The sequence below is a fragment of the Blastomyces dermatitidis genome (genome assembly GCF_000003525.1).
Source record: "Blastomyces dermatitidis ER-3 genomic scaffold supercont1.2, whole genome shotgun sequence".
Taxonomy (NCBI): Eukaryota; Fungi; Ascomycota; class Eurotiomycetes; order Onygenales; family Ajellomycetaceae; genus Blastomyces; species Blastomyces dermatitidis.
In genome coordinates, this window is record NW_025544775.1 from 1661694 (window position 1) to 1674196 (window position 12503).

At 46.9% G+C, this 12503-nt stretch overlaps 5 protein-coding genes across 5 annotated transcripts; 2 read left to right on the forward strand and 3 right to left on the reverse strand.

Moving 5' to 3' along the window:
• Window positions 1–137: 137 nt before the first annotated feature.
• Window positions 138–1512, reverse strand: BDCG_01522 (uncharacterized protein). The gene has a single exon (XM_045417033.1). The coding sequence runs from the start codon at window positions 1138–1140 to the stop codon at window positions 775–777; it is 366 nt and encodes a 121-aa protein (XP_045273961.1). The 5' UTR covers window positions 1141–1512; the 3' UTR covers window positions 138–774.
• Window positions 1513–2698: 1186 nt separating this feature from the next.
• On the reverse strand, window positions 2699–4661 carry BDCG_01523 (aminoglycoside phosphotransferase). Its single transcript, XM_045417034.1, has 3 exons — window positions 4327–4661; window positions 3945–4240; window positions 2699–3864 (listed from the first exon to the last, which is right to left on the reverse strand). The coding sequence occupies exons 1-3, from the start codon at window positions 4423–4425 to the stop codon at window positions 3165–3167; spliced, it is 1095 nt and encodes a 364-aa protein (XP_045273962.1). The 5' UTR covers window positions 4426–4661; the 3' UTR covers window positions 2699–3164.
• Window positions 4662–5592: 931 nt separating this feature from the next.
• Window positions 5593–7628, forward strand: BDCG_01524 (dUTP pyrophosphatase). The gene is made up of 4 exons (XM_045417035.1): window positions 5593–6172; window positions 6288–6419; window positions 6542–6582; window positions 6685–7628. The coding sequence occupies exons 1-4, from the start codon at window positions 5641–5643 to the stop codon at window positions 6763–6765; spliced, it is 786 nt and encodes a 261-aa protein (XP_045273963.1). The 5' UTR covers window positions 5593–5640; the 3' UTR covers window positions 6766–7628.
• Window positions 7007–10068, reverse strand: BDCG_01525 (pyridoxal kinase). The gene is made up of 6 exons (XM_045417036.1): window positions 9413–10068; window positions 9318–9328; window positions 8971–9050; window positions 8639–8851; window positions 8428–8545; window positions 7007–8301 (listed from the first exon to the last, which is right to left on the reverse strand). Exons 1-6 carry the CDS (start codon window positions 9464–9466, stop codon window positions 7452–7454), a joined length of 1326 nt encoding a protein of 441 aa, XP_045273964.1. The 5' UTR covers window positions 9467–10068; the 3' UTR covers window positions 7007–7451.
• BDCG_01526 (phosphoribosylglycinamide formyltransferase) lies at window positions 9661–12323 on the forward strand. The gene is made up of 2 exons (XM_045417037.1): window positions 9661–10773; window positions 10878–12323. Exons 1-2 carry the CDS (start codon window positions 10363–10365, stop codon window positions 11166–11168), a joined length of 702 nt encoding a protein of 233 aa, XP_045273965.1. The 5' UTR covers window positions 9661–10362; the 3' UTR covers window positions 11169–12323.
• Window positions 12324–12503: the final 180 nt, after the last annotated feature.

Genomic DNA, 12503 nt, shown 5'->3' on the forward strand with positions numbered 1-12503 from the left:
TTCATAAAAAGCTAGTTTTCCATGTCTGGTTCGTGTTCGCTTCGACAATGTTTTGAAACAAATGTCATTTCGACATTTTTATGCTGTCTGTTTCTTCTCCAAGTCCCTCTCTTAAATCTAGCCTGACAATCTGTGCGTTTTAATCCTAACTACATGACTTGCCGTGGAAAACCAGCAATTTCATTGGGCTGCCAAAATACGGGGAAAAACCAAGCTTGTCAATGAAACCTTCTTTTTTCAATCAACGGTGTTTCCTGGGCGGCTTTGTAACGGGAACGTACCAACTTTAAGCAGCTTATTCCATTTTTTAACTAACTTTTTGTGAACTCTCTGGAGTTCCACTCAGGACTCACTTACCCTTCACAATAATGGCTCATTGTCAGCAAATGCTGAACTAGCTAACTATCGCCAGAAATCAAGAGATTGAGTGATGAATAATTTAGCCATAAGAGAACGAAAAAAAAATTGCTCAAACACAAGCCATATCTAACCAGGTGTTGTGATATGATGTCGTTCGTCTCGCGAAATTTTGTTAAGGACCGGTAGCACGCGAAAACACATAACTCCTCGAACGCAAGGAACATTGGAAATCCAATGGTTTGAGATTGCTTAATTTCTTCAAGCTCGAATGTTTGCAATTTACTACCGCTAGCTGGCGAAATGCTCAATATACACATAAAAGTCCAAAGTATATATCTGGTCAACTTGACACGTTTCAACTAGCACGGGCTTGTGATCGGGCAGAAGGATTGGGAATAAAATGGACGTATGCCGTCATTCCGATTGCGAGGCATGCCACCTCATCAGCCATCGCTGATCCGCATCGGATCCTCTCTTCTTCTTTGGGCGTCGGAGCGACGGATACGAGGAATACTGACACGGGCCATATCTGGCTAACGGACGGACATCATGCATCGATCCCGGACCTTCACGAACCATCATTATGATCATCATTAGCACAACAATCAAAAGCTTTATGGGTCCACGACCATGCATACGACCAGATTCCATCCGTTTCGCCCGTCGTTCATCGCCGGACAGGATCAGTGATCTAACAGGGGCGGGGAGGGTGAGAGGCGACGGAAGGGAAGGTTTGCCAAACTGGTCCCAACAGAAGTCGGAATACTCGAATACGGGCATGAGCCAATAGCTGTCAAAAGCGCACAAGCCATCCAGACCGATTTATGTCTGGACACGAGTGGGCCTGCATCCATTTTCTTTTTTCTTTTTTTTTCTCGTCCTCCCGCAGATGCGGCTGAGGGGTCACTCTCTCGTTTTGCAGCTGTGGATGTTGGCAGCCAGTGACTGTAAGCGGCGGAAAATTGCGTGTGGAGGGGCACATAGTGTTCATATTTCCTGAGGATTATTATTTTGTTCTATTTTATATATTTTTATGCTTGCTGGCAGGCTCCGGATGAGGTTTGCTGACTGCTTGCTTGGAGGGAGAATCTCGCTCGCCATGCGGCTGAGGTAGCTAGCTGATCGACGTGTGAGAGACTTTCTCAAGCTGCAAGGTATTTCCTGGCTTTTTCTGGAACACTGCTGTTTGTTCTGGAAGGATTTTCTGTTAGAAAGTCTCTAGCGGCTGAGTGAAGGCGACAGAAACGCAATGCATAAACCCGCTGCCCGAAATGCTAATGTCCGGAATCCGTCTTAATAATATTTCAGGATTCTTTCACGCTGTTTTGTTGACCTCGTGGCACAGCCATCGGCTCGATGACCTCCTTTTGAAAAGAAAACTAGAGCTGGAAAATAGGGAATATTGCCCGATCATTCACGGAGCCACTTGGAGGCTACTCCGTACTCATTAATTTGATAGCCAAGGCTAGAATCCATGACGAATCATAACCAAGCCGTTCAGTGCTGATGATGTGAAGTAGGTATATACTTAACTCCCCGTTCTCTGAAAAGAATGGAGGAGAAGTGATGATCCAATTGGCCTGGAATACTCCGTACTTAGTGTGACTGTATGCATCTGTTTTCTGAGATAGATAGTGATGTGCACGAATGAATGTTGACAATTACATATATACCTTTTGCCTGATTTTGAATGCAGACATGGAAAGCTTCTTAATGGGGATCGTTGTTGAAACTGTAATAATGATTAATTAACAGAGAAAAAGTATAATTGAGCACCAGTTCTAACTCCCCTATGGGTTCATTATTCCAATGGCCAATTCCAAATCAGATCGAAACATATGTGAGAAATGAGAGGTGATGCAATTTTCAGTGATTCGAGTCTCCATAATGTGGTGCGCGTTCACATCCATGGATCCCTCCCGTTTAACCCCCATCTCTCAATAGCTTCACCCTATGAGTCTATGACCACCAGCTCGATTTTTTTTTTTTTTTTTTTTTTTTTTTTTTTTTTTTTTTTTTTTTTGGGTGTCAAAGGAACCTCCCCTCCTCCCCTCCCCCCCCCCGCCCAAAAAAAAAAAAAAAAAAGAGAGAGAGAGAGAGAGAGAGAGAGAGAAATATACGATGATCAAAAGCTTCTCCCTTATCAACTTGAAGTGAACATTGTTGATTGATATCTTCCCTTCTCCCACTTTATTTCCGAACACTTCTTCAACCGTAGGCATGGGATGTTTAGGCTTTTGTACTCTTCTCTCGTGTAGCATTCTAAACGCTCCGAATCCCAGAGCAATTCGTCTTTCCCTTCTAAATGTTGTTGAGAGGCTAGCCGAAGAATAGAGGGTGAAGGGGGGATATGGATCAGGAACTTTATTGAAAAAATAATGGCGGGATGAAATGTTTCGACTCTACCAAAAATAGAAACAAAAAGGAAAAAGAGAAAAGAAAATAGAAAGAAAAGGAAAAGGAAAAGGACAAGAGGGAAAATTATAAAGAAAATAAAAGGAAATGCTAAAAACGTTGTCTATCGAAGCTAAATGCTGCTTAGCAAGGCGTTTTCTACAAGGACGAATCAACAAGGCTGACCAAGGCAAGCCATACTCAAACAGAAAAGAAAAAGAAAAGGACCGAATGACCAGGGAGTATTAGAGACAAAAAATGCACACACACATGCCTGCTCATTTGCACATCATTTCAAAAGTGTGCATGATGGGAGAGAATTGGACCAAGGCGGAACCAGGGGCGAGGGCGGGCGTTAAGCGTTAAGCATTAAGCGTTAAGCGTTTAGCTAAGGCCAATCTCAAAGCTTCTCAAAGCTTCGCCTTGCGCTCCGCATCCTCCTGCAATTTTCTCACTTTATCCCACGTGGCCAATGCAAAAGGCCTCATTTGCTCCGCATATTCGCTTGCCCGAGCGCTGCTCGCCTGTCTCAGTGCATACCGCGCCGCAATACCCTGCATGATCACCGAGCCCCTGAACCCGTGAAAAGCGTCACCCCATGTCATCTCCGCCCGGGGATCCCAACCTGCAGCCTCGCTATACCATCTCATCACATCATCGCGCGTCGGGAGGCCGGGTATAGAATCCGGAGAAAAGGAGGTATTTCCAGGCGCCCCGGCGACATGGGCGTAGGGCGAAACTAGGTTCGCGAGGTCCGAGAGCGGGTGGCCGATCGTGGCCATTTCCCAGTCTAGGACGCCAATGACGCGGTTCTCGGTCTTGTGGAAGACCATGTTGTCGATTTTGTAGTCGCCATGGACGAAAGTGGAGCGGTCGCGGGGATGGGTGGCCTTGTTGGAGAAGAAGCGGACCATGTCGTTGAAGTGCGGAATGTCGCCGACAGGGATCTTGGTGTCCACATCAACGGCCTGGGCTTGGGTTTTGGAGATGACGGAGAACGTGCTTATTTGACGGTCGTAGAAACCGCCGGCTCGCCCGAACTTTTCCATCCCGATTGATTTTGGGTCTACGCGGTGGAATTTGGCAAGAGTACGGGCAGCATCTTTCCATCTGTGGGTGTATGCCTTTCATGTTAGCCTATGATTACTTACACGATGTATGTGTGTGTATGCATGGAGTGGTGGCCGTACAATTCGGTTCGATCCCGGGGGCTTACTCCAGGCATAGCGGGGTCGGTAAACATCCGTCCGTCGAGGAACTCCATGATGTAGAACGCTGTGCCGATAACGCTGTCATCTTCGCAGAGACAGACGGTGCGGGGAACGGGTACGTCTGTCTGCTCGAGTGCGTGAATGATCTCGTACTCTCTCTCTACCCGGTGGGCTGTTTTCGAAAGCAGTTTTCCAGGTGGTTTTTTCCTCAAGACATGTTTTTGGCCATCGGCAGCTGTGATCAGGTAGGTTGGGTTGGATTGGCCGAATCCGAACTGGAAAACTCCAACAAAAGTCCGTATTAGCGAATATTCTTCTGTTTCTGCAAAATCGCAAGAGCGCATAGAATGATATTTCGTACCTGTTTCAAGTCCAAGGGTGTTTTTACAGCCGGGACATGTTGATTGAGATACTGCTCCAGGGAGGGAAGATCGATCGGTTGCCGCACAGCACCAGCCATCTTTGATCGAGGGGAGAAGTAGGAAGTGAGCAACACAGCTGTTGGGAGAATCTTTTTATTTATCAAGCCATACACTCTCAACCAGCTCCAGAGAAGTGCCCACCTATATAATGGAGAAGACAAGACCGGCGCTCCATCCCGATAGTTCGGCTGGCAATAAACCACTGCACTGCGGTTCCGTCGCAGCGCATCAACCGCGAGCCGAGGCTAACAAACGGGCGTTGAGAAGCGTGAGTGCCAAGCCTGGTCTTGCAGAGCTAAACCCAACAAGGCAAGTCGTTGTGATCGGGGTCTAACTCTGAGCGTAGATAGATACGATAGTTACTGCTGGGACATTCTCTTTTCACGCTCTCTATTTTTGTAGATCATTTCGCACGTCGTTTTATTTTGTTTGCGCTGCTATGTATATCCTTTTGATTTTACTCTCATCATTCAGCAGCTGTTTCACCGCTCAGCAGTTTTTCAATTAAATTGCCTAATGTTCGAAGCTGGAATCCTGGCTGCGTGGAATTGAGCCACATCATTTCATTATTGAAATTGAGTGGTAGGCTTGATTAACAGGAGTGAAGCGAGGATTGTCAGAAATGATAATACAGTTGCTTTTACTCAGCGCTCTTAACTTCTGACAGAGTACTCCGTACTCCGTAGTTGGCATCGACTTTACCTGCCACATATTTTGCGCCACAAAGAGGAAGACCGAGGGCTGATAATGGAGGCGATGGCTAGAAAGAACCAGTGCTGGGTGCAAAGAGAAAAAGATGAGTTGGGTGCCTGCTTGTGCGTTGCAATTTGACTGTATAAATAAACACTTGTTGTCTCTACGTAGTAAATGGAAGTTTACCTGTTTCATCATTAACTGCTCGACTCATTGTACGGAGTACTGCACATATTACAAGAGAAATAGCAATACTCAATAAATTGCTCAACAACAAACCGCCACGACACAGCCTTATACTAGCTCATTCTAACGCAATCAATAGCTACAAACATGAGGAGAGCTAATAATGCAGCAGCTATTATGTACGGAGTACTAACGTACGGAGTAATATAAAGAGAGAATATCCGAACTCATGATGACGCTAATGGCTGAGAGAAAGCCAACCTAGCCAGATACAGTTAGTGGGCTCTCGAGGGCGCTTTCCATGTGAATAACAGACGCGCGTGTATTTTCGCGACGTGACGCGGGTTCATCAATGAACGGTTGATTCGTTAACGATGCAGCCCGTTCTGAGGAGAGCCAGAACAACATTCTTCAATTTATACTTCAGATCTTTAACTCCCCTCCGCAATAACCACTCCCTTCCAGGGTCGAATATCAATTGGAGCAAACCAACGTTTTCCCGAAGCCCCAACCCCGAGGATCGCCATACCATGACCAAGGAGGCCACCCCTCCTCCCCCAGCAACCACTACCCGCCAGCCACCTTCTCTACCCAATTCCCCTATAGCCAAACGACCAAAGACAACAGCAACCATGGCCCCCGCAGCTGAATCGGCTGCTGCCCCAGCTCCAGCTCCATCAGAATCTACTACCACCCCCAGCGCAACCCCCGCCGTCACCTCGCTCTCTCAATCGAAGGCTCCCCCTCTCCTGGTCAAAAAGCTTGTTCCCACTGCCCGTGTTCCCACTCGAGGTTCAGCCTTTGCGGCAGGATATGATCTATACTGCGCGAAGCCAATTGTAATCCCAGCCAAAGGGAAGGACCTCGTCAATACCGGACTGGCAATTGCTGTTCCAGAGGGGACTTGTACGTGTCTTCTATCCCTATCTCCGAGTCCTGCGCGTGTATAGATTGGAATATGCGAAGCGATATGATAATGCAGCTTCGCCGCCAGTTAACTCTTCTACCTGCTTGAATATAGACGGGCGTATAGCACCTCGCAGCGGCCTCGCGTCGAAACATTTTATCGATACGGGCGCGGGTGTCATCGATGCGGATTACAGAGGCGAAGTCAAAGTTTTGCTGTTCAATTTCTCGGATACGGATTTTACAAGTATGCTTTTTTTTCGGGCACTTTTTTCCAGCTCCCCCTACCTACACTATATAACAAACATCCTTCTCGTTTCATTTATTTGCAAGATGAGGCTAACATCTGAAATTTGTGCAACATAACAGTCAACGAGGGCGATCGCATTGCCCAATTGGTTCTTGAACGGGTATGTAATCTCGCTTTTTCAAAACAAACAAACAAAATAAAATAAAATAAAATAAAAATTCAGGGCAGAAACATGGCTGGTGCTGACATTTCAATCTTCCAGATTTATACACCTGAGGTAGTAGAGGTGGAGCAGCTGGAAGAGAGTGTCCGTGGTGCCGGTGGCTTCGGAAGCACGGGATAAATAAACATACATTGTGCACTCGAATTTTTTTAGAAGGGGTTGAAGCGTGCATTTTCGTTAGAGGATAATATTTTATGTGACAATTGACTGATGGGTGTGCCTCGTTCCCGCTTCCGCGCGCATGTAGAGAAATATGGAAAATGAGATGGAACAATAGAACCAAGCGGGTGTTACCTGTATGTGACTTGACCCGGGCTAAATCTACCATGATATGTTGTTTCCAACAACTTGAGGGCCGTTTGTTTACTTTCGGAAGATGAAACGAATGAATGGAAGGATGACTGAATGTGAATGTTCGTGGGCTTGGATATCTGACGTTCCCATACAGGAAACCAAATATTGTTGAACTTTTATTTGATGGTAAGGATGAGTCAAACCAGCCTATTTAAGCCAGTTAGTTGCAAGCCAAATATTCATGGGTGAGGAGTAATTTCTTTTCTCTTGATATTTTTCTAAATAAAAATAGATATATTCAACCCGAGTCTATGATATAGCTTAAAATCCAAAAACGAGGGCATATATCCATGCAACTATCACTCTCAATCCACACCGCCGCCTACCCTGGTGCACATCTAGCTCACCAGAAACGAGTAAATCCAAAAATATAGCGAAATAAACCAAACCTCCCACGGAATCTATATATATACATCCTTATCCAACCACCCTCCCCAACCCGGTTGCTAACATCACACCTTCCATTCCTCCGCCACAAACTCTACTCCCCTAGGCTTCTTCAGCAACTCCGCATTTCTCACAAGTTGTATCTCCGCCGCCTTGGTCTGACGAAGATACGCCCTTTTCTCCCGTGCCTCCCGCCGCTCCGCTTCCGACAGCCCCGCAAACTCAACTGCATCTTGCAAACGAGTCACCTCGTCGTCGTCGGACGGGTAACGTGCCAACTCGGCACTCCTCGCCTCCATGGTCTTCTCGAGAATGCAGTGCATGCTTGCGAGGACCTTGACGGTGGACTGGGCGAGGGGCAGTTGGTTGGCGGGGACGAAGTCGGGAGATTGCCAGGATGGCGTGTTGCGGAGGAGGGGGAAGGATGGGGGAGAGGATGCGGATCGGAGCTGGGGCGGTGCTGCTGGTTGTTCCAGATTACTACTACTGGTAGAAGCAGTGGTGGTTCTACTCGCGGGGTTTGTGCTACCGCCAGCTTTCGCATCAGCCTCAGCGTCCGCGTCAGCTACAAATACGGCCTCGCGTAGCCGTGCGACACTCATTGCGGCAAACATGTCTCCCGTGCCGCAGAAGAAGCAGTCTAGACGGGGGACTTCGATTTTGAAGAGGCGCGGGCTCCCATCGGAGCGTGCGGTGGAGCCGATTATGGTTAGTGTGTCCTGTCGGGGGGAGTCTTGGTTGATGGTGCCGCTTTCTGCTTTTGTAGGGCAGGATATTGCTGAAGAATCAGATGAGGAGCTTGTTGGGAAGTGAACGGAGGTTACGATGATGTGTGGGACGTTGTATGTACGATGTAGGGTGGTGATGGCGTCCGCGAGGGTGGAGAGCGATGTTATTTGTATACCGGAGAGGAGTCTGGGGTGAGTAGGTTAGATTTGGGAGCGCTGATACGCATGTTCAACTTTGAAAGATGGGGGGGAATTATATATAAAAAGGGGGCCACATATGGACGTTTCGCAAAATGAACATGTCCCTACTTACTCTGCCTCGAATTGGTTTGGCAATATTAAATCAGCATGAGAAATGAGTTTCTTATACGCGGGCACCACATCCTCATTCACGTAGATCTGCCCTTGGTCACCCATTACCGGGTCGAGAACTAGTATGAATAATCCTGTTAAGTATTTCACCTTCAGAAGCACCAGATGTACCAGAACAAGCGATGTAGGAAATATATTCCATAAAAACGCACCCCAAAAGAATGATCCGGGTTTGTCACGGGATCCCCGCCGTAAATCAAGGGCTATTTCGCCAACAGCCTCTACAGCTGCTGCGCTAGGTGCATATCCAGACAGCAGGACATCGAAATCGGTCAGGTAGTTTAGCTTCAGGCCTTCGTAGAGAGCCGAGATCTCTTGTGCAGTAGATTTCGTGCCTTTCACATGTGTGTAGCCGGTATGATTACCTGTACATGTTTGAAAAACTGTGTCAGACAAAAAAAGGTGACTACGCGGTATCTCCTATAATGAATGTCGAAATGACAAATGTCCCAAGAAAGGGGACATGTATGCTGGGAACCCTCACTAAAATTGACGGTATTTATCGCTGCGACATCGCATCCTAAGGACTGCATGACGAACGTTGCCATCGTATTGCCGACGTATCTGCATGGAGGAATTAGGCTTGAAATCATGATACTTCAAAAAGGCACAAAGCTCGGCAGGCATGTGGGCTTTCGTCAATAATGTAGGATTGGGATACAGCCCAACGCGCATAGTTTCTTCTTTATTGCCATCAACTGAATAAGAAGCTGCAGAGCCCTCAAGTTTTGGCGGTATAGAACAGGGCAAATGAGCAAATCGAGTAGACAGTGGGCTTCACAGAAGAAACGGGGACGAATAAGCGCGATAAAGAAACAGATTCAAACGCACCCATACGTAACCTTTATGTATAGAAAGTCAGTCACTGTCAGTCATAAAGCAAAGGGGACATTTAGTGGATATGAGAATAGCTATATGTGTCATACATGGCTTGCTATGGCCAACACCCGAGTTTCGGGTACCAGCGAATCGGTCGACATCTGAAAATGCCGTGGCCTATGAAACCAGCCTGAAGGAGACGATACGTACAAGTGATAGAAGAGGAATAGATAGATAGATAGATGGGTAGATAGATAGATAATATACACAAAGTAAAATGTGTTGCTTTAAAAGGTCTACATATATCTGAAATTTTTTTGTGTAAGTTGGGATTTGATATCGGCGCTGTCCGGGTGTAACCAGGAAAACGGTTGCCGAGTTGTGGTTTGCATATGCGGGACAAGCTTATATACAAGCTTATATACTCCGTACCCTTCACTCTATTCTCACTACTCTTCTAAAAGTCATTCATTCCTAGGCATATCCACGATGTAACTGCCTCTGATATTCCACCATTACAGATATGGCAGCACCCCACTATAGGTTCGTTTCTGACTTTTCGTATTACTATATCTCCGGAACTTTCATCCACCAATCTACAAATTCTACTACCGAGCCACGATGCTCGCCCAGCACAGGATGATATTAGCAAGACCCCTATCATTTGCCATCAGAGGCTGAATAGCACAATTTGGAGCTACACCTGCTACATTTGAACTCTCAACTCCATAAAGACCTACACAATATACATGCTCTTGCCATTCGGCTGTGGGTTATTATCACGGATCAAATATTTTTGATATTCAGCCGGACCGGAGAAATGTCCATCCCGTGGATCCCCGACCAAACGCGCTTAGTCACCAGGACTTTTCTGGACTTTTCTTTAACTACCCCTCTACAAACACAATCGACGGCAGACAGATTTACAACCTCAATTGCTCTCTTACCTCTCTTTCGTGTTTTCCTACTACTCTTGGGTTCCGCTCATTAAATATATCTAAGCATTGAACCTCTCGACTGCCCGTTCCGTAGCGATCACGCTTTCCATGAAGCCATTATGGATCATATAGCCCCTATCACAGTCCTTATTTCAGGCAATGGGTCGAATTTCCAGGCCGTCATTGACGCAATTCAGGCTGGAGAGCTCCCCGCCAAAATAGTCCGCGTAATATCTAACCGGAGGGATGCTTACGGACTCGAACGGGCCAAAAACGCCAATATCCCCTCCCATTACCACAATCTCGTAAAGTACAAGAAACAGCACCCCGCAACAGAGGAAGGGATTAAACTGGCTCGTGAGGAATATGACAAAGAGCTGGCAAGATTGATTTCGGAAGATTCTCCCGAGCTCGTCGTGTGTCTGGGGTTTATGCATGTTCTTTCTCCCGCCTTCTTGGACCCGGTCAAGGGCGCAAATGTCAAAGTCATCAACCTGCATCCCGCCTTACCTGGCGAGTTTACTGGTGCCGTAAGTGTGGACTCTACGCCTATATGAGGATAACGTGTACTATCTAGCTGTTTCAAATCATCTGAAATATATATATGCTAACCAACGGTTAACTTGGTTGATAGAATGCCATTGAACGCGCCCACGCCGCCTGGCTAGATGGAAAGATCGACCGGACTGGAGTTATGATCCACGACGTAATAGCAGAGGTAGACCTGGGACGCCCCATTCTGGTCAAAGAGATTCCTTTTATCAAAGGAGTCGATGAGGATATAAATGCCCTCAAGCGGAGGATCCACGAGGTGGAGTGGAAAGTCGTTGTCGAAGGCGTGGGAATCGCAATCCGACAACTCCATCCCACCGGGGATCCTTCACCTCCAGAAAACAGAGAGGGCAACCATGGCTCACGAGGGTGAATTCAAATAAAGTACTTGGTAGATTTTGTTATCTAAAGGTTAATTTCATGACTACCCCGTCCCGTCTCTGGCGCGCTTCCGGTGGGAATGGGAATGAAGATAAGGGAATATTATATTGAGCGGAGGTTCGAAAACACTCTCACAAGACGAAATTATGAACATTTTTGGATCCCGGGCATTAACATGTGCTTGCGATTGGCGGCACGTTCACAGAATTGACCGACGACAGATCATTTGCTCCACTTTGGTCTCTCCTCCCAGGGGACCAGGTTAGCATTTTGGGCAGCGTTTGGAATTGGTACCTGCTGGTGGAAATAATACCTCTCTATATCTGAGCCCGACTGGATTGTAATGGGAACAGGAACAAGCAAGGAGAAGAAGTCAAAATCTGCGTGAAAGCAGAGATAGACTCATAATTATTTTCCGTGTCGAATACTATTTGATCAGTGGGTGAATATGTACCAACAGCATAATCATAGAGCGTTGATACGATATCATATCTTCCGTGGTTCCTGGGACTGCCAGGTTAATTTTTTGTTCATCTTCTAGTCGCCATTCCTAGAATCGCGCGAAGATGTCTCTGATGGAGAACTATAATCTCCAGGTTGTTCTCCGTCTATGGAATATTGTCTTTATAAGGAGGAAATGCGGTGAACGGGTGCATATTTGGTCGGATCTGGTCAACTCACCACACCCTCATTTTTCTATGATACCAAATGACTGTTCCACAGGCCTCGTGCGCGCAAAATGCAATCACAGAGGGAATAATGACATAGAAGGACATAATAATGTTTTAGATGGTTAAACCGTTTGTTTTGTATATTAGATTGGGTGGGATAGGCCTTGCTCCTCACCCTGGTCTGCCCGTAACGGAAATGGAGAGTACACCGAGCTCCCGGTGGAAAGTTGCTTGGCTGCATGGCCACGGAGTGCATGTTGTACAGTACCTGCGCATGGATGTATGATTTATGTATAAATGCAGGCGGTATACATATGGCTCTTGGGGCTGTGAAATTGGTGGGGAAGCGAGGCGCTAATGCCACGGGTACAGGCGCATCATGGAAGTGTGATTTGTTTTTGAAAGATGCAGCGACGAAAAGGAGCGGAGATTGTCGAAACCAGGGAGGGAGGGAGAGAGAGAGAGAGAGAGAGAGAGCACGATGCACATAGCTAGTCTCGCACATGCGCCTCGGAGCATCTGATATCGACGCTCGATTTGCCTCCCCTGTCTGCCCGTAGATGGAGGCCGAGACGATATGTTGGGGTGCAGGGCGGATTCTGCCCAGCGCTTATTGAGTCCTGATGAGGGCATTGAGGATAGAAAGGATTAATAGA